Source organism: Rhodnius prolixus, unplaced genomic scaffold (assembly GCF_049639745.1).
Source record: "Rhodnius prolixus isolate KJV_2025 unplaced genomic scaffold, Rpr scaffold_4, whole genome shotgun sequence".
Lineage (NCBI taxonomy): Eukaryota > Metazoa > Arthropoda > Insecta > Hemiptera > Reduviidae > Rhodnius > Rhodnius prolixus.
Window position 1 is genome coordinate 50,024,164 of NW_027411614.1, and position 22,169 is coordinate 50,046,332.

The 22,169-nt window shown below is 33.7% G+C and overlaps 2 protein-coding genes across 8 annotated transcripts in view; one reads left to right on the plus strand and one right to left on the minus strand.

Annotated features, from left to right (window-relative positions):
- The window catches only part of haf (leucine-rich repeat and fibronectin type-III domain-containing protein hattifattener), an 87,964-nt gene extending 73,863 nt beyond the window's left edge, over positions 1–14,101 (plus strand). For 2 of the 3 annotated variants that reach the window (XM_074132436.1, XM_074132438.1), the window contains 6 exons: positions 2,150–3,028; positions 3,308–3,623; positions 3,980–4,578; positions 5,238–5,655; positions 11,370–11,549; positions 12,416–14,101. In XM_074132436.1, the coding sequence (XP_073988537.1) occupies positions 2,156–3,028; positions 3,308–3,623; positions 3,980–4,578; positions 5,238–5,655; positions 11,370–11,549; positions 12,416–12,711 (2,682 nt within the window). In that variant the 5' untranslated portion in view covers positions 2,150–2,155 and the 3' untranslated portion in view covers positions 12,712–14,101. Of the gene's footprint in view, positions 1–2,149; positions 3,029–3,307; positions 3,624–3,979; positions 4,579–5,237; positions 5,656–6,568; positions 9,341–11,369; positions 11,550–12,415 lie in introns of those variants that run through there. The other variant, XM_074132439.1, reaches the window with a different exon arrangement.
- Rab3GAP1 (RAB3 GTPase activating protein subunit 1) overlaps positions 1–22,154 on the minus strand; it is a 116,237-nt gene extending 94,083 nt beyond the window's left edge. For 2 of the 5 annotated variants that reach the window (XM_074132432.1, XM_074132431.1), the window contains exons 1-8: positions 21,748–22,154; positions 21,323–21,647; positions 20,394–20,530; positions 19,690–19,882; positions 18,781–19,010; positions 18,521–18,690; positions 18,042–18,095; positions 16,822–16,982 (exon numbers count right to left, since the gene is read on the minus strand). In XM_074132432.1, coding sequence (XP_073988533.1) covers positions 16,822–16,982; positions 18,042–18,095; positions 18,521–18,690; positions 18,781–19,010; positions 19,690–19,882; positions 20,394–20,530; positions 21,323–21,647; positions 21,748–21,952 — 1,475 coding nt within the window. In that variant the 5' untranslated portion in view covers positions 21,953–22,154. The remainder of the gene's footprint in view (positions 1–16,821; positions 16,983–18,041; positions 18,096–18,520; positions 18,691–18,780; positions 19,011–19,689; positions 19,883–20,393; positions 20,531–21,322; positions 21,648–21,747) is intronic. The other 3 variants (XM_074132434.1, XM_074132433.1, XM_074132435.1) reach the window with 2 other exon arrangements.
- Positions 22,155–22,169: the final 15 nt, after the last annotated feature.

Here is a 22,169-nt window from a genome sequence, read left to right on the forward strand (position 1 = left end):
GCTTATTTATAATTTAGGCTCATTTTAATTATAAAAAAAATTATACGTATATATTATATATTTTAAAGGATGCAATAAATAAATAATGAATAATTGATTATTCATTATTTACAACTCATTATTCAGAATAATGTTTTGTCCAACACTAGCTATAATCTATAATCAGAGGAACAAAATGGCTGAGTTAGAATAAAATATCCTAATCACTGATATAATATACATGTGGCTAGCCTGGAGGCAACAAATCCAGGGCCACTTTGCCATTCCATCGACATTTATCCACGTTGAGTATCTTAAAGTTTCAAGGCCCATCCTGGGTACAATGAATATATATTAAGAAATAGAGGAAGTTTACAAAACCGAGATCCATCTAAGATTAAATGACCAGAGCACGTCAGGCAACAAATTAAAGGGGCAATTAGAGAAGTAAAATAAATTTAGGGAGGGGGAAAAAATTATAGACTAATCCTTAAACAACAGTGACGTATGTAGCTCTAATACGTTGAAAAAAAAGGGTAGCATTCACATAGATTTTAATCCATAGATAAAAGACTCCAAAAAAAAAGACCTTTATCTGCCATCTAGCGGACATAATTACAACTTATATGCATTCTTTAACAACAAATTTAAGTTTCTCCAAACGTTTGTAAAATTTCAAAAAATTATTAAAATCTAAATTCAGAATTTCCAAACTTTAAACTTATTGAAATCTTTCTAACATTAGAAAATTTATGAAATCAACCATTTCATTGATAGAACATATTAAAGAGAACGCAACTCCCGAATGGAGTGAACACCCTACAACTAATTTATCTACTTAAAATATTCAAATAAATTTTACACTTCCATTTTGTAAAATGTAAAGTAAAGTAATCGCCTATTTTTTTTCAGGCGGGGCTTAAACGTCCAACTACCATTTACTAGGTGTCGTGGACGGAGGCGAACTTGCAAACATGCTTTACTATTTCTCATATTAACCATTAAATAAAATCCAAGACCTAAGACCGGGGAATCGAACCCAGTACCACAATGCATATTAGCTTTGCAGGTCTCGCCTCTAACCGCTCAGCTACCGTGGCGCCTGCACTTCTATTTTGTATTGATGATTTAAAATTGGTCAACACTTCGATATGTACCCAAAATGAAGTTGATTTCAATATTAGATAGTAGAGAAAGTATTAGCTCAGTGATTTTCCCTTCCTTAGAGCTACATTCAGTACTAGCGATTGCTTAGTGTTACTGTAAATCTATCGCGACTGTATATTTTGTAGACTGCTATCTAATAAAAATGAAACATTTTAAAGATTTCAATGCAGTAGATAGTAAGCCCTCACAGGCATTTGAGTATGCGACCTCTGATCTATATCAACAGACCAACAGCTCTTTCATCACAAATTCTCTTGGTCGATTTGATACGGCCATTCGACAGATTTGTAGCGTTACAAAAAACTTAGGCAACAGTTTATATATTTCTAAATAAGTTAAAAGATTATGTTGTTATGGCAACATATATCTTTCTTTATTTTTTACTTTTTTTTACTGGTCGTTCGAGATCGCTTCGTACGAGCAGTTTTTTTAGTTCTTAACAGAAAAACAGTTTTCTATAAACAGTTCTGAGTAAATATCATGACGTAAAATGAGGTAAGAGAAGGTTGCACCGGATGATATATTATCTCTTACTTATTTCTTACTAGAATAGGAAATGCAGCGATCTTGTCAAAAGAAGAGTCATCCGGTGTATCATAAATCTATACAATCTAGATATTAATAGTAAAAATTCCAGAAATGTTTTGAAAATTGTGGACTGAAGTTAGAATCAGGAGAATTGTAGTAAACGAATCTTCACATCCGGAAATGACCATTTCTCACTAGTGATGGAATATTATTTGGAGTTCGTCTGTCTAAAGTATAAATCGATCTTGATAGCTCTTGATATTGATTAATCACCATTTTAATTAACGAATTCCCTTCTTTTTGTTATTAAATTCTCTTAGGATAAGTCTAAGAAATAGAGATCATTGAAAACTGCCAGTAGGTATTAAAAGGCTTGTAGAGGACAATGAATCGCCAATTCAAAGAATGGTATGACCACTATAAACCCCATTAAAACTTGTTCAATAATTAGAACTAATCGCTATGAATGTTTCAGGTGAAGATGTGCGCGTTCATACTGTGGGTAGTCGGATGTCTGCTAGCTGTGCAAGCAACGGAAGCTCAATGCCCTTGGGATCACCAAGTATCCGACCTACAATCTTCCTGTATTTGTGCCTACAATCTAATGCAACAATTATCCGTCCAATGTGATATGGTAGATTTCCCACAGTTAATTAGAGCTTTGGACAAATTCGGCCGGACTATGTCAATAGACCTGTTGTACGTGAATAATAGTTCTGTGAAAGCTCTGGTGGCTGGTGGTTTGAGGAATCTAAAATTAACCAATTTACAATTATCCAGCTGTAGAATTAAGACAGTAGCACCGGGGGCTTTTGATGGCCTACATCCTACTTTGAAGAACTTGTACCTACAAGATAACGAATTAGAAGAAGTTCCTATAGAAGCATTACGTGGACTTAAAAATCTCACCACACTCGATCTGTCCAAGAATAAGATCACTAGAATTACTGACAATGCGTTCGCCACGTTAACTAGCCTGACCACCCTGAAATTAGCTGAAAATAATTTAACCATAAGCAGGCATGCTTTCAATGGACTGGAATCTTCATTGAAAAATCTGAACTTGAAAGCAACTAGACAGAAAAGAGTACCAGAAGCTGTACGAGGTTTAAGGACCCTAGCATTTCTGGATCTGGCACAAAATGGCTTAAGAGAATTACCTGGTCCAGGAATTGGCGCACCTTTCGACGGATTACATTCTTTGACGGCTCTAAATCTGGAAAGAAATGTAATCCAAACTGTGGGCGATGAAGCGTTTACAAGCATTGCGGACACGCTAAGCTCTCTGTCCTTGCTGAACAATCTACTCACAGAATTTCCTACAGAAGCGCTCAGACCGTTGTCCGAACTAAGGGTAATTACTTTCGTTTATCACTTTTTATTATCTTTGATTCAGCTTTTTGGATGGATAATTAAGTGAAATTGTTTAATATTATATCCTTCTTCATCCATTTGAAAACTGGTTCCAAGGAGCTGTGAGATATACCAGAATCACCTGGTTTATATTTGGGTTATTTTGGATAGAGAATAGTGGTCACTAGAAACATAACAGTAATATCTCCTTAAACAGTCTTTCACTCAATGTTGTCCCACTTATTACAAGCTTTATATAACCTTGTACTTTCATATCTAGGTTCTGGATATTGGCTTCAATTTACTCACGGAACTACCGTTGGATGCTTTCCTTGGGAATCCGTCGCTCACTTTGTTAGCACTGGACGGGAATCCTTTGTCGACGATCCCCGGGCCAGCAATAGCACATCTGAATTCTACTTTACGTGGACTGTCGCTGGGAGGACGATTTTTACACTGTGATTGCCGAATTCGTTGGGTGGCCCAATGGATTCGAAGAGGTGACTTGCAAGTGACAAGCAGAGAAAGAAATCCCCAATTCTGCGGCTCTCCGCCCAGATTCACCGATCTCAATTTCTACAATATTGAACCAGAAGGTAGGTGTTTTGAATCCGGTTAAGTGTATTAAATGTAGACATTAGTATTATTGTTCTAGAAGCCATGGGCTTTTTAAGAGATTGATGCCTTAGACCAGTGGTTGCCCAAGAATTGGACGCAACCCCTCTGTACTTCAGCAATGGCGCCATCTAATTAAGCCAAGTTTTCCTATTTCTTTATCCTGAAACGGTAAGAAGAATGTACGCCTCAGGCAATTTCCTCTGAAGGTCAAGCCTAACACAACATTGCAGCTGGAATGATGGCAACCCGACCATTCTTGGATTTTATTTACTATGCCACAGCTTCTTGGGATACACTTACAAACATTAAAAGAGGCTCTTAAATTATGTTTCAGATTTGGTGTGCCCAACAAATAAGCAAGCACCTGCTGTAGACGAAGCTGCCGAAGAAACTGTGCCCTCAGAGATCGGCGTGGGGGTTGGGTATGTGGAGCCAGCCACAACACCAGCTTCGTTGCCTCAAGTACCACCGAGGACACTACCGCCAACTGTTTTCACCAGCGTTACTACCACTACGACAACCCAAGCTCCAATCACTACCACTACACCTTCAACCACCACAACTACGACCACTACCACAACAACCGAACGGCCGACTACAAAAGCAACACCACGGGTCACGCAGAAGATAAACACCTCTACCGGACATCCAGCTCGGCGTGGTAGTGTTGTATTGTCCAGAAGCACACCGTGGCCGAGTCAAGGCGGCCGCCCACCGTTAGTGCTCGGTCATCATCCCAGGACACCGCAAGATGTTATTGTAAGAAATGCTCAACGCCTGGACAACTCGGTCATTATACAGTGGGATTCAGAGACGGCCAACATCCTTGGTTTCCGGGTCGTCTACAGGTTGTTCGGTGATAAGAGTTTCAAACAAGGACCACCACTTGAAGCAAGCGAGAGGGAATTTAAAATTAAGAATGTCCCTTCACAGGTATGAACAGGTGTTAATTAATTTTATCACTTTTACTTCCTACTTAAATTAGTAAAAGACAGAATAGGGATCAAAGTCACCAAAAATATCCGTTTTTTACCTCCCTGAGTTAAAAATATTTTTCGAAATTCGCGAGCGTGTGAATGAACATGCTAGATGTCGTCATCATCTCGCAAATCGACCGTAATTTAACGATCAACCGGAAAAACGCAAAATCGCACAACCGGAAATAGTATTTTCAGGTGACCGCGCACAAGTTTTTAGATAATTGGAAGCGTCACTGTTTTTTCCGTAGTTCTCATAAAAGGCTAAACGATTTTTTGAAAACTTAGTATACTAATTTGCAAACATTTAAATCTATGTTTGATTTCAAGACTATCAAACACTATCCTCGGAAATGAAGAATTACGATTACTTTTATTTGAAACATTTCCTATTATTTCTAATTTAAGCTGGATACTTAGGAGTGAATTTAAGCTCTTGAAATTGAACAGTAACGAATATTTCCACCGATTTGGTTTGAAACTTCTTCAGGAAGCTAGACGTAGAGTTCTCTGATCATGAAAGAGTTATGACGCTACGCTCACTCCGTACAATATTACCTTTTCAAAACAAATTCTAAGTCATGTGAGTGTTCATACCAGATTTCTCTTCAACAGGAATGTATAGTAGTGTGCGTAGTCTCTTTGGAGGAGATAAACGTGGCACCGGAAACAGTACCATACTCGCAATGCCGAGAAGTTCGCACTGTCTCCTCGCCAACCAACAACATGGACAAAATCACAATCGCAGCGTCCGCAGCAATTTGTGGAACTGTAGTGATCGCTGTGATCATATTCGTTGCAACATCACGAAGACGATCACGTAAACTGCACACACTGGAAGGTCATCATTCAAAAATGGGTCTACCAGTCGGCGGTCTCCCAGTTGCCTGTTGTCCAGCATCCTCTCCGGGACCTTTGTCTTCTTTGGCCACTTTGAACGCTTTCACCAGTCATAAAGATTGGGATCAAGTATCCGTGTACAGTAACAGGAGTTTGTCAAGAGGACCCAGGATGTACCACGTGGAACGACAAGGTACGTACCATGATAGTGATCTCACCGACTTCCGGCGGAAACTATATCTTAGTTTACATAATGCATGAGGAAAAACGAAAAGTTTATTTTTAAATAGTGTAGACTGACTAACAATTGTTTCGATTATTTATTCTACAAATTATTAACTTAAAATCTTAAGTAAAAGGAAGTGGCCATAACCTTCTTAATAAACCTTCTCAAAAGGTTATGAAGTAATTACAATACTAGCCTAATCTATGTTGACAAGTTCAAGTAAAAGACGAGAATAACCTTAAAGAATGTGGTAAAAAAAAAGAATTAAATGATTTTAACCGTCACCGTATTTTTGTTTCTTAATTCTGAATGTTTCGGATTTTCATCCATCTTCAGAGGTTGGTTGTCAGGGTTATCTTGAGAGGTTTCTGGTAGCACGAGAGTGCCCAGACTATCAGGAGAGATATGTACTATCACTTACAACGATATAACGGACTGTGATATTGCTTTTACTTCACTTACTGGGTGAGGTGACTTTCATTAACAAATTTGTTGCCTCACACAATACTGACAGACTGTCGGACTAAAATGTTTCTTTTGAGAAATGAGTATGAACTTCGGCTGACTACAATGCAGGGAACTGATTACGTAAGAGCTACTAAGCTCCTGTTCCACACTATTCTGACAGACTGAGCACAAGATATGACGTACTAAAGCCTGCCAATCAGGTGCACTAACTAAAATGTAGAATGAAATCCCCCCCCTACTCAATTCTGATAAACTAACGTCCTCCGAAAGGATCAGCATTTCATCAACAGCTGAAGGGTAAAAAATTGTCGATTTTCATTCTGCATTTTGGGGATCCAGCTCTAAACAATTCCCTCGCGATTTGCCGCAGAAAATTTTTCCTTAAAATTTATAACTAAAATAAAATTTGTAGGATCAACCAGAAGGGATTGGTGAAATGTCACAAGAATCACACTCAATGACTGCATCTTCAAAATATGGGCATTTTTTATTCACTAAAAAGTAATACTTCTGATTCAAATATTAATATAATTTATATAAAATAAAATGTAAGCAAAAGGACGGTAAAATTAACTATTCTGTAAACTCAATATGGAAGACTTAAATGTTTTGAAAAAACTCACCGTATTATGTTTTTATCAATTATTGTAAAGAGAAGAATATCAATATTAAATTCAAATGTTCAAGTATTATGAATTGGAATCCATGAGCATATTCAATAAATTTATAAAAATTAAAATAAAGTTTGGTAAATAATAAAATAGTGTTCCCATGAGGTCGGTGAGTTAAAATTTAGTAATGGATTTTGTAAATTTCAAAATTCTTTCATTATTTTATTTCAAATTTTTGAAATAATTTTAATTGATTAATAAAAATTAAATAAGTAAAGTATTTTTTAAAAGAATGTAAATAATATAGACTATTATCTTGAAATACCAAAGAAAAATCAGTAATGGGACAGAAATTTTTTTTTAAAATAATTTTCTTCCACTTAGGCATAATTTTAGTCCGATTTTTTTATTTTTTCAAATATGCAACATTAAAATTTTCATTATTCACATCAAGCGATTTAATTACAAAAATTAAATTTAACCCCTCAAAGAGCAGGTGTCTGCAAGGCGAGGTGTCTATTCAATAGGTAAGGGCAAATGATTAACAATGATTTTTTTAACAATGATATACCTGTCAACAATATTGTCATTTTCGCGGTTCTGAGTAGTTAGGTATTCTGCACATCACATTTTTTTTTTTTTTTTGCTGCTGAAGCATAATTAATAAATGCCTATGGTATTTTTAGTAGCATAAAAGAAATAAATAAATAAAATTATAGCTCATTGCAAGTCAGCGTATTGCACAATTTATTTACAGCGCTATCTACAGATTTCTGGTGGGTTTTACACAAAATAAATAAAATTGTAGCTCATTGCAAGTCAGCGTATTGCACAATTTATTTACAGCGCAATCTACAGACTTCTGGTGGGTTTTACACAAAATAAATAAAATTGTAGCTCATTGCAAGTCAGCGTATTGCACAATTTATTTACAGCGCTATCTACAGATTTCTGGTGGGTTTTACACAAAATAAATAAAATTGTAGCTCATTGCAAGTCAGCGTATTGCACAATTTATTTACAGCGCAATCTACAGACTTCTGGTGGGTTTTACACAAAATAAATAAAATTGTAGCTCATTGCAAGTCAGCGTATTGCACAATTTATTTACAGCGCAATCTACAGACTTCTGGTGGGTTTTACACAAAATAAATAAAATTGTAGCTCATTGCAAGTCAGCGTATTGCACAATTTATTTACAGCGCAATCTACAGACTTCTGGTGGGTTTTACACAAAATAAATAAAATTGTAGCTCATTGCAAGTCAGCGTATTGCACAATTTATTTACAGCGCAATCTACAGACTTCTGGTGGGTTTTACACAAAATAAATAAAATTGTAGCTCATTGCAAGTCAGCGTATTGCACAATTTATTTACAGCGCAATCTACAGACTTCTGGTGGGTTTTACACAAAATAAATAAAATTGTAGCTCATTGCAAGTCAGCGTATTGCACAATTTATTTACAGCGCTATCTACAGACTTCTGGTGGGTTTTACACAAAATAAATAAAATTGTAGCTCATTGCAAGTCAGCGTATTGCACAATTTATTTACAGCGCTATCTACAGACTTCTGGTGGGTTTTACACAAAATAAATAAAATAATAATAACTACATCCACAGCGGCACTAACTGTGCCTGAAAATAGCTGAAATTAAACCAAACAAGACAAATCATTTACAATGACAAATAAGAATAATTAAGCGACATGGAAATCATTTCCCCCCCCCCCTCAAATAGTCTTTATTCATGAAGATTCCCATCTCTAGAGGAATGTGATCATTGCATTCAGTTCAGTTTCTTAGAATGAGGATCACTGACTGAAACGGGTAGCGAATATCGTTGTGTCTTGCTGCCTGTAAGCTGGCAAATGCAATGGTAGGAGTATTTTGTAAACAAAAAAAAATAATAATAAATAATAACAATAAAAACCATCATTACCTTCCATGCTTTCGGGGTACTAATATCTATATCATTGTTGTAAACTTTTTTTAAACGGCTAATTTAGCTTAACAGCTTCCATATTTAATAAAACGATTCTTCGGGCTCACGAATAAAAAATTAAGTGAGCACCGCTTTTTGGGTTAAAAATCACCTTCTGAGCTTTTAACAGAACAGACATTTTCAGGTTCTAAAGATTGTCAATTCCAAATTCATCATCTCATCTCTTTTATACACGCTTAAGAGAGCGCAAACTAAGAGAGGGTAATTTTAATCCACTGATTTACAATTCTGGAAGTTCCAAACAAATTATTTGCCATATTACTTATTGAATGCTCCTCGTATTTTTTTTTTTTTATGTTTATAATTATATAATACCTTAAAGTGTAAATATTATATGCTAGAAAGAGAATGTAAATAATGAAACTCTGAAAAAAAGAAGAAGATCTATTTACATTATTTTCTTTTTGTTTGAAGCTGCTACAGCTGGGAAGTATATGCATGTATCTAAAATTTCAAATTTCGATTGTACAGTAGTTATTATACAAATATTTATCGTAAATTTTTTTAATTCATTTTATTGTAAAAAAAAATAAATTAGTTTATAAATAAAGTAGAATCTTTCTTTTATAAAAATTAACATGGCTTTTATTTTGTTTTACTATCATCTCTTCAAATTTTATATTAACAATTTCTTCTCCTCTAATTTTTGGAGTATTTGTTTCCAATACTAAAAACCATCTTACATTCATGTGGTCTAGATGATTGGCTTCTCTTTGTGTACTTACCATTTCATTGTTTTAAACAGACTTTTATCTTTCTATGTGTTCCTTATTTTTCTTTTATCTTATTGCAACAATTTTGGGAGACATAAAAATAATTTTTATGGTTTATAGTTATGTTTTACAAGAGAAGGAGGAAAAATTAATTTTATATGTTTACATATTTATTTTTGCACTTTCTCATTCAGTTTAAGATGAAGCTATCGTAGTTGTGAACTTTTTTTTTTTTTTACACTGAATGTCCCTCAGTATCTGTGAGGCCTTCCTGCGGATCGCTTCTCTCTTGGGACTCACTAGTTTTTCTGGAGCGATTTCTCCGTTACTCTGTTGGACCCCAGACAGTCTCCTGCAGCCTTTCTCCTACTCTGTCTTTGGCTCAAGCACACACGTTTCTCTACACTCTTTCTTTGGCTCCCTTCAAGGTCCTCTTCCATTCTCTCTGCGCCTTTCTATCACAGAAAGAGATCCAGCACTTTTTCTTCTTGATCTCAAATTCTTTATAGTCTTTCTCTTACCTTCTATAAGGCCAGCACTTCCTCTCCTGGGCCTCACAATTTTTCTGTGGCACTTTCTCCAGCTCTAAGTGGGTTCCCAAACACTCTTCAAAATGCTCAATGCTCTCTGTGGCCTTTCTGTCACAGTGCGTGGACATACAGTACAGCACTTTCTCTTCTTGTTCTAAGAGTTTCTTTCTGGCCTTCCTCCTATTCCAAGAGAATCCAATACTTTTTCTCCAAGATCTCGTAGTCTCTCTTGCACTCAATGCATCCCAGTACTTCACCATGGCTGTCATTATAAGTAGATCTGATTCATACAGTCAAATGTGGACCTTTCAATGTATTTATAGAAATAGTATTGTTAATCTTTTTACGGTAAATTGTTCATTAATCCAAGATAAAAATAAATTCTTACCAGTTTAGTCATATTTTTTTATTTTAATGCCCAGTTTTCGATCTCTTGGTCATCTTCAGTGGTGTGGAATATACTTTCCAGAAACAGATAACAATATTCATTAATCTGATATAAAAATAGTTTATAAAAATTCATTACCTTACACTAATTAATTAACAATTGTAATTTTTTGCTTGCATAAACAAAAAGTAATTTATTTATATAAAATATGTTGCACAGCCCTGAAGATAAACTAGGTCGAAACGTTAGCATTAAAAAAATAAATGAAAAAGTTATAACTGAAACTGTCAAGAATGTGTCTTCCCCTTTCCAATAGAGATAAATAAGCTTGTTAACAATAAGTTAATATCTCGCCACCGGAAAGTATCTTTTCTAAAAGGCTGACCATAACTCTGATCGCCACTCCTGTTAAATCGATATTAAAGTAACCATGTGCAAATTTTCCAAGTACACACTAAACAAATAAGCTCCTAAATAGTTCAATTTCAATTTTTAGCATCTCAAATTCTAATTCTCCTCCAGCAGGACTGAAATAAACTTAAAAAAATAATAAATATTTTTCCTCTGATCTCTAAGATTTAAAATTATGCTTAATTGCGTCCACGACACCTAATTGGAAGTCGAACGTTAAGCCCGGCCTAAAAAAATTGGCGATTACTTTACTTACTTCCTAATTTAAAAACAAAAATCTCAGATTTAAGTAGTACATATTCTTCTCTTTCTTTTCTTTACGGTTTAAGGATTACTGTCTGTTTATTGGTTCTGTTTAAAAATACTATGACTACATAGTCAACCTAACCTACCAAACTGGATCCTGAGCTAAACTTCGTTTTAATTTAGACTTAACGTAACTTGAAGAAATCACTGAAATTTAGTTTGAATCAAAATGTTGAACAAATAAAAAAAAAAATCCCCAGAAAAAGATTTTAAATAAAAGTTATACATTTAATGTAATGGCTGGGTCAGGCTCCATGACAAGAGGATGTGTAAGCGAAGAGTTGAGGTATAATAATGCACAAAAATGCAAGCCGCAGAGATCAATTGCTGATGGACAATCACAGCACAGCTTCTCCAACAATTCTGGACGATTTCTCAACACTGGAGCTGCTAATGCCTACAATGCGGGTCTCGTCAGTTCACGGCCAGGTAATCTGCAGGCTATTAATACAATTTTTGTTTGTTTGTTTGTTCTAATTTATTCTGTAAATGTATTCAAATGTATTTAGACGTTTCGGAATATATATTTTCTGAATGTCATTCACATAAAGTATTATAATGATCTCTCAATAAACTAAAAACTTAATTTAACTAAAAAGAAAATACTGTAACTAAATAAACCACGTCATGAATGTTTTAAAAATCACAAAAAATCAATTCACCAACTAGAAGTATAACAAATCCAAAAAACGCGCGTTACTTGGACACGTGGGGAAATTCAGAATCATAAAAGTTTAATTACAGCTTAATAATTATGCTTGCAATCCGAATAGTTGATCATTTTTTAGGTTCTTTGAAAATACTAGAGAACGAAAAATGTTTTTGGGGCATGGTCTGAATGCAATATGAATTTTTACGAAAAATTGTGGGTGTACGTGCGAACTTCTAGTGATTTTTCATTTTTAGCTAAAGTGATCACATACCTACATTTTTGGAGTACTTTAGGTTAGAGGTGGGCTGGGGGAGCGGACATGAAAATAGGAAATTCCCTATTCAAGTCCGGAGTGTAGCCAACATCATATTAGTTACTAAATGTTAATAATAAAGTAAGAGCCTGCGCCTTATGTCCTCAATTTGGTTGTTGGATGCTGAACCGCGCCTCAATGAAGGCGATTAATTTATTAAACTTCATAAACCGTTTTCTATAAACAGGCATTAACGTTGAAAACCAAATACCAACACGATCGCAATACTTCCACTTGATACGAGTAGGTAAAAGGTTTTGGTTGAACACATTGTTATGTGAATAGTTGAAAATAACATGTTTCCTTTCATTACGTTTTTCTTATTTACAGAACTGCGACAATCACGTCAATCATTGGCCGTATCTGAACGAATGTCTAGAGTGAGTTATCCTACAGCAGCCACGAATGGCATCCACGCCGGTGTCGTCGGAACTACACAAAACCAACGACGACGGTCAAGAACAAAAGAAGCAAGTGGAAGACCAGGCAGTCGTTATTCAACGGCTGGATCCACGCATACACTCAACTATTGTGGAGATACGTCGGACAACTGGACTGACCACGACATGGACATCTATATGGCTAGAAATCCGACGACAAGAGGTGGTAGCTTAGTGCCACTGTAAGGAGGTGACAAGTAAAAGTACTTTCTGGTGCCATTTACCAACAATGGCTTCTCTCAATTGGGTCCAAGAAATTTAATGACTTCACTGGACTGAGATACCGCCTCGATTTCTTACAAATGGTTTTTAAACCTTAAATTCTTCGTTGCGGATACATTTTTAAATGTGAAAGTTATAAATGATAGATTTAACGTCATTCACGTCCGACATTATTTAAAATAAAAGCAATGATGGATCTTTCTCTACATAAAAAGTTGTGAAAAATAAAAACCGAATGATTAAAACTACCATCAGAAAACTAAACTATTAAATACGAAGTGACAAACGATTTAGAAAGTTCTTTTTCCTAGTGTATTGAAACTATTCGTAAAACTAGTAACTGTAGACAGAAATCGCATTAGCTACTTGACGATTATTTTTGTTGATTAATCACGCAGGCATTCAAGTTTGAAGTTGAAACGTTTGGCAGCATCCAAAGCATAGTGGCACATAGATTGGAGGTAAAGTGGATGTAAAGACGTGTGACTTTGAGGAAGGGGAAATCCATCCTTCTCAGTTTACTTCCCGCTCTGCAAGGCTAAAGGTGCTGATACATTGCTAATTTTAGTAGCCCTCTGAGGCTGCCTGTATAACTGATTCGCAGTAATCAGGACAGATGTCACAACAGCATTAGCTAAAATGGGTGCTTCCTTCTAGACCACATCCTCAACAAAATTGACGAGATGTTTACCAGGAACTACACTACCTGTCAAACAAACAGAGCACAGGAAATGGTACTACAATTGTGAACGCCACAGTATCTACAAGGTCGCTTTCTGCACAGTCCATTCTCTCTGTTAAGTTTGTAGTAATTCTGGGACAGAAAAATCACTTCTACAGCAAGGCCCATTACTGCCATTAGTTGCTCATTGTTAGCGATTAGTTGCTAATGTAAATAAAAGGGGAAATACTATTTTGTGTGTAGCGATCTAACTCTAAGTATAAATAGTGTGTTGATATTTTTATAAAATTAATTTAATTATTTATTAAAAAATAGATTATCATGAAATAAATCTCATCTAAACGTTTAATGACCGAAGTTTTCAGGTTAGAACGTGAGTATTCCACTAATACCAAAAGCAATAAAATTGTAAATTATGTACATCCTCAAATTGTTATTATTTTTGTAAAAATATTTAGTAATTAAAATTTTGTAACATATGTGTGTCAAACTTCTTAACTGAGACTAATGATAAAACACCAACAGAAATGTTCGTAATTACTTTAAGTCTAACAAAAGTGTGAGATTTCCACCTACTTTTTGTTGGCTCAAATGTCCAATTCGTGGATCAGTAGGCTATTTTCTTCAACTTGACACAATAAAACGATGCTCTTCTTAAACAGTAACTAAACAACGAGCGTAGAAGCAAAAAAAAAAAAAAATTGGTAATCAGAAAAGAGCTGTAAGTAGGACGAGTGAAATGCCAAAGATTCAAATCATCGATTTCTGAGAGCTGTCTACGGTCTTGAGTTTTCTTCAACCAAAGATGTACACCTTTTTTGATCACCAAAAAGACATACTTTATAGTCACATTGGAGTAGTGCATTTTTTTCAGAAGCGGCATTTGTGGGATTTAAGCTATTTAAAAAATAGTGATAAAAAATCGCTAGGATTTCTTGATTTAATTCGTCCATTTTGTAAATCGTATAAGCTGAAAGTTTAAGCATTACCAATTGGAATCGTTTGATAATCACAGATAAACATTTCAAGAAAAATGGAAAAAAAAGTCTTGTTATACTTTAGTATCGAATAGATCTGAAAGATGTGCTGGAATTGTTGGCAAAACCTAATATAAGTAAAGTCAAACTGGGCTTACGAGTTCAACGAAGTGCATTCATAGAGACTAAGTTACCAAGTCCGAGCAAACTGTAGATAAACACAAAAAATTTGAGTTTTTAATGTACGTAGTAAAATTACACGAGATTATATATTTCCTAAAATGCAAAAATATAGTGACATTAAACTATAAGTAAACATTATTTGCAATTATAGTTGAGCATTATTTATTCGTAACAATTTCATATGGAAATAGAATAGGTTTAGCTTTAAAAAGAGCTGTAAATTCAAGTAAAGGTATGGAACTGCTTAACGTGCACAAAAATAATACCCTATTCTTAAATTACAGTTCAGTTCTTAACTAGTTTTACCTTAATATTGTAGGATTAGGCTTTGAAAATACTTTAATTTGTTAAATATGAAAAGAACTATATTAAATTTTTCATAACGTTTTATCTAAAACGTGTAGATCTAAAACGTGTATCTGCACGCTAATAAAGCTTGTTAGCTTGTTTCTAGAAAATAAATTGTTTAATCATGAAAAATGAAATTGAAATTAGTAAACTTAAATGAGGACCTGTTAACTGTCCAAACGACATTTTATTAAATATATACTTTAAATAAATAGATGGAAACATTTCTGATGTTAGTTGAAAATCCAACACCGGTCAGGAATACCAAAAACATGCGTACCATGACAGTCCAAAATTAACTTCCAAATGTTTTCCTTTTGTTTAAAAATGTATTTAATAGTTTGAGACCAATAATTGATTAACGTATCCATTCAGGCCATACTTAAAAAATTGTAGATTATTGATTCTGATTAAATAAATACATATTGCCTCTCTCTAAATCTATAATATTCACATACATCCTAATATTTTTTCCGTTGACCAGTTTCAGTAGGAGGGATCATATATTCAGAATGATTAGCTAGGAATTGATGAGATCCTTCATTTACAACGACATTAGATTTGTCTAAATAAGAAGATCGAGATTATGCTAGAACAAAAATCTGTTTAGAGTAAATCCTTGGAAGTTAAGCAGTGGAGGTCTTGAGAAATTATTGTAGGCAACAGATTATTAAAACAAAAATAAAAAGCTCTTTATAAATTAATAAATAATATCATTATGTAAAGATGTAAATAGTAATATATATTTTTTATTTAAATGATATTTGTAAGTGTATTATTGCAGACTATGGATTTAAGCAATCGTACTACGATATAGTAAGACTGATGGATCAAAGGTGTGTTTACAAACAGATATAATAATAAATTATTAATAATTTTGCCAATGCTCAATTAAAATTGTTAATTTATAGCCAAATATTATTAACAGCTGATTGTCACCAATTTGAATGTGGCAAATAACATCACTTTTTAAAAATAATCTATATTTACATAATTTTATAAAATTTAATTTTTCTTTGATTCATCACTTTAAATTTATTTTTGTGACTTCTGTATTTTGTTTTTTTTAAATAAAATAAAATGAAATTATGTTAATTTCTTCAAACGCTTCAGTACAAAACGGTAAACTCTTCTTGGCTACATTTTTAATTTTAAGGCGCCTCAACATCTGAGGTTATTGGCGCTTGAAGCTTTTTTTAGTGCACTGCCGGCCTTTGGGTTCTCTGTAAGAAGCTCCTAGGAAAAGAAAATCTAATGGCCAGCAGTTGGATTCGAAACCGTGATCTCCGCGTTGGAATCCAGTATTCGCTAACCACTCATCAAATTACTGCCCTTCTCAGCGACTTAATATTCTTACTTTGGAATGTCGTTGTACTTTTAACACTTTTGTAACAAGAAGTAGATTAACTAAGGAGATCAGGAGATATTTAAACAAAAATCATCCAGCCACTAACATTGAATATGGTACAAAAATCTCATTCAATTCCGATTCTTTGACTCATTAACAATTTCTTCTCATAACTCTCTTTATCACATAATTAAGTCTTGTAGGAGATCAATGCATAGTAAGTTTAAAAGTAAATAAAAACAATCGTGGACGTCTTAAAAGTAATATTAGAAGAAAAAACTAGAAACGTCCTTCAAATCATAAATGGCTTACCTGATGACTAAGATTATTAATACTGTTTACTTGTTAAATTACTGTTTAACTTGTTAAATTTGTAATTGTCTTTATCTACTATTCAGGAACACAAATATACGTAATATTTAACGCTGACCTAATTATTATGTAATTAGGTTTGATGTCTTAAGTATTTATCGTTCCGGATTGTTCAGCAAAAACGTTCGCTTAAATAATTGTAACAATTGAAATAAACTACTTACCCAGGAATTAGGGTACTGTTAGTCCATCGAAATCTGAGCTCTTGTGAAAATTCATGCCAAAGATGTGTAGCTGCTCCTTCACCGCCAAGCATGAGCAGAACCTGATCCATAACTATTGCCAAACGCCAAACTAAGCTGTCTACAGAACATGTCTTCATTCTCTAAATTGGGGGGGGGGGAATTAATAAAAAAAGCAGTTGCAAATAATAGCAAATTTATCATCTAGTAGTGTGACTGGTGCGTTCAGCAAATTCATTGACAGAAAGAATCGACTGTTTGCTGAAACAACATGGAGTGCTGAAACTGGGCCATCGATGTCATTTAATTAACAAAATATTTAATTATAGCTTTATAACAAAAATAAGTAAATACTGTTTTTGTTAAAATCCCAGAAACAATAGAATTGCCTGGAATCCAGATCATGCTCAAGTTTCCTCAAAGAGATCCAAGTAATTTGTTTATATTTATTTTTCCTTTTCTTCGCCCAAACTTAGCAATTTGCACCTTTGTTCTCTACGTTTCCAAATTTAGTCATTCTCAAAAGTAGCATTAGAATTTATTTTAAGTGTATAATATTTTTATGTAATGAAATTTTTGAATTTACTACTCCAGTATTTCTTTAGAATTAGAAGCAAACATATCATTTACTCTCCAAGGCCTTACGACAATTGAGCCGAAATCGATAATATCGATCTTTGTTGGATCGATATTATCTATAAGGTACTGTTTACATGGTTTCAATATACATTTTTAAGAACATATTAATAACTTTTTGCTTTTGAAAAAACAATGAATAAGTGGTATTTCACGTGGATAAATTCTGAAAAAAATCTTGTACTTGGATACCTTGTAGGCAACAAAAAAAAATTTGAAGAATAGATTTTCTGTTTTTTTAATTTCTGCCTTTTTCTAACTACCCGAACATCGCAAAAAATAACATGTAGCGATGAGGTTATAATAGTTCATAACGTTCAATAATTCTCAAACGGAAATGTAAACACTCACAGCGCCAACACTAAATATATCAACAGGAATCAGAATTGTAGCATTGAAAGATAGGTCAATTCAATTAAGTATTGTTAAAATCACTTTCTATTTATGTATTAAGAACGATTGATATATCCTCGATTAGTCGAAACTTGAAATCTAAGGGGAAGTATACAAGTATTTTATTCTATTACAGAAACATAATAATAAAAGAAGATAAATAAAATATTTACCTGTGAACTTCCCGTTTTTTCAGCATTTATTTCGTTCATGTCATAAGAATATTTCTAAAAAGTAAGAAAGAATAAATATTATAAATGAAAACGGCCCTTATATGAAAGAAAAGTTATAGATCAAAATATATAAACAGTTAGAAGCAATTTCCCACAACCCGAAAAACTGATAAAACAAAAAATCTATTCAGTAAAGCGACACTACCAGTTTGTTGATTTTGTACAAAAGTATAGGTTAAAAAAAAAGAAAGCAAAAACAAAACAAACCAAAAAAATAATGTAAAATTTGAAACTTCCGTAATTTGTTCGTTTTTTAGTTACACTGACCAAATTGTAAAAACAACTTCTTTTTTTTCTTAATGGACTACAAAAGTACATTTGAGGCGAAAACTCAAAATGAAAACCTGCACGATTATAATGCCTTTAAAAATGTTCAACTTTTTGTGGTAATTAACGTTGCATATCATTCAATAACTTACTTGAACAGTATTTCCATCAGGAAAGAGGTAGTAAATAATTGGCATCAGTAGTCTGTTTTGAATAGGACCATTAGTTGAATGCTTTCTGGCAACATAACCGCTCAACATACTCGTTAAAGTGGGTATTCTTGATTCTGTTAATACACTTAACGGTTGTATCATATCGCCAGCTGTCATTGCAAAAATAAAAAGTATAGGAAAAACCTAAATTATCTTAAGTACGTATTAAGATTTTAAGTATTAAATTTTCTTTTACTTACAAGGTTCTCTGAGCGCAAAGTCACCTAAAAGTTCTTCAACTGTTCTATTGCTCACGCAGAGCATTATGAATTGAGAGATGGAAAGAGCAAGAAGGCTCTTTAGATTCTCTTCTTTACAAATGGACAGAGACCAATGAGGTGCTGTCAATGGATCGAAATCACTGAAAGTTTCACTATCGACTACCAATGTCTCTAACGTTTCCTCCCATCTTGTATACAAACTAAGCGAACTAAAACCATTAAAAAAAAGTGTTATTTTTCTTTTAGGTAAATAAATTTGCATGAAACTTACAATTTGAAGTACGTGACTTCAATATGTTCATATTTTATACTTTAAAGGTATTATTTAGAGTCGTTAAAAATTGTTAATAAAAAAAATATAAAAAAAATAACCGAATCCCCTGAAAGCAAAAGTCACTCCCCTAAAACTGTACAAGGAAAAAAAGAAAGTCTCTTATACATTATAAAATTGCGTTTTAACCTCAAGACCAGAAAAAAAAAAACTAGAGAAAATCCATGATGTCCGTGAAAAGGAAAGATCCCACCTACTAAATCTACGAAAAGTATGCCCTATCAGCTTCTTTTGGTATGTAACTGGAACACCCATGTTCTAATCTAACCTAGTTTTGGATTTAACCAACTCCCATTTCTTATTTCACGAGTTTGCATCAAAGTTCTCGTCAGGTGGGAACGTTTGTGGGAATAAAATAATTTTATTCAATTATTTAAATTTTAATAGTATCCTCTACACCAACTGAAAAAAGAGTCCTGGAAATCCACATCCGCACAATTCTTTTACAGAGGACAACCCCAGCCGCGAGTAGTCACACGAAATAAAGTTCTTATAATAGCTTTGAATGGACGAATGGCCTAAAGAACTACGAGTATAAACATACAACTCAGAATTACCTAATGGATTCGCTATAACATCCGAATGGAATTGTAGTTAATTCATTAACAGAGAGATCCAAGACTGGTCGCTCTTGTGCCCAAGTGAACTGAATGCCCCATTGGTCTAATATATAACAAAATTTAGCAGCTACTCGTACAGGTTCTACCAGGAGGCCCTGACCAATCTTCGATTTGAATACACTCAACAATCCTAAAACACAAAACAACTTTTAATTTTTTAAATTGTTAACAAACTGATTAAAATAATAATGAGAGTAAAAAAGGGTAGGAATTATTGACTTCTTAAAGTAAAAAAAGAAAAGTTAATGTCAATATATCAAGACCTCATCTCTTAGTTTTTTGAAACAAATGTTGTGTAGACAATTCTTTCCGCATCTTTTTTTTTTTTTTATAAATCACAAATTTTCCTGGTTGCTTTGTCACAGAACATCTGTTACTCTAACCATGTCTTAAAAATCTCTTAAAAGTTCTTACTACATTCATAAAACAAGGCTGAGCAATCAGAATTTTAACATTTTCAAATAATTTTGTATCACACTTATTAAGATTAAAATAATATCCGAAACAGTTGAGTTATTATAATTCATTTAATCAGAACATCAATAAATACAAGAAAAATTGCAATACAACCTTATTTGAATCATCCATAGCAAATAAATTGTTTAAAATACAACGTATTGAAAAACTAAATGTTTACATACCTGTCAAATACCTGCACTGAGGAGGGACTTCTCTTAAATGGACCATTTCGAACTCAGATCTAATACCATTACCCTCACAAACTCCCATATAAAATTTCCGCCAAAACTCCAATGATCTCACAAACATTGGCACCTTACTAAATCATAAAAGGTTTAAAAGATAAATCAAATAAGAAATAATGTCTAGAGAAACGTAGCAAGGTTATCTAAATTTACTATAAAAAGTTTTAGTGGAGGAGAATATCGGTTAGAACATCTTCTACTACAGATGAAGGAAAACTGGCTTCAAGCAAGCTAAGCTTGAGATAAAAACTTAGTGGTGGAAGTAAAAGAAAACTTAGTGGAGAAGTAAAAGAAGACTGAATGGCGTTTCGATCAGGAGCGTTAACTATATTGGTGCTTTTCTGAGAATTCGGATTTTTTAAGATGAGAAAACATCAAATTGGCAAAGGTGAGGTCTTCAATACTCTTCTGTGGTTCCCATAACTTTTGCCATTGTAAGAGAGAAATCCAAATTTAAGAGAAAGTGTTTTCTCTAAAAACTTAGGAGGAAAGAAAGGATATCTGCAGGTTTAATGGGAAGTAAAAATAAATTAGTCAGAGAAAAGACTCTTAAAGTCCCGGGGTTAGAATTGTTATGTGAAAGTGAGATAAATGGAGTCTTACTTCCTATTTAGTCAATGTTTACCAATAATAGGTTTAATTTTGACCGTAAAGTACACGATCAATGGAATGCTAGGGAGTAATGTTCAAAGAACCCTTTGATACTTCATTTACAGTTACTTCATTGGTTAATGAGAGGAAGCTCTTAGGAAGACCTTTTACTGGAGAGAATTGGTAAGTAAAATTCTAGCCAAATAAAGCTAGGAAAGTAATACAAAAAAAAATACTACTAATATTAATTTTAATTAAAAACAAAATATACATACCACCCCGTATTATTAACAGCAATACACAGCGAACTAAGTAAGACTTTAAGTTTACTCTCCGATGTGATTCCAGTTTTGATTGGTGTAAGGACGACAAAGTCTGTCAAACCGTACCACTTTGCTAGCACATGAGGGTGTGTTTCATCACCTGAGATGTCAAGCGGTAGGAAGTCGTGTGACGGATTCATAACTTCATCAAGCCATATTGAATTGGATGGAGTTTTTGGTAAATCATCTTTTGAATCACCATCATTTCCATCATTAACTTCCTCACTGTCCACTTCAGAAGGCCGGATAAAATGTCGGGTCAGAGAAAAATAAACTTCTGAAAGTTTTTAATTGCAATGAATAATTTCATCTCAGATTTCCTTGCAAAAGACAATAATTTAATTTTCATGGAAAAAATTATTATTTGAAAATCTTACCTGCAAAAGAGATGTTTTCTGTAAAAGTGGACCATTCTGCAGCAGCGAAATTCATACTTTTTGGAGGTACCTTTCTGGTATTCAACTTCCATTCTAGTATTATTTCTTCCACTCTGGCAATAAATACTTCCCATTCTGATGCTGTAGTAAAATCCACGTGATATAGATCATAATCTTCTATATCTTCGCTGAGTTCAGATGCCATAAGGTACGAATAAAAAGGAAAATTCTTTCTAAAAAATAGAATGGCAGTACAATTAGCTTTATGTTTTGAATTATAGATGAATTAAGCTAACATTTTCTGGTGAGATGTTTATTAAAAAAACAAAAACAACATAAAATCGCTGATTACAAAATAAAACCACAGGTATGTTTTAAAGCAAACCAAACTGAACCTCGACGACTGTTACATGGGACTTCAA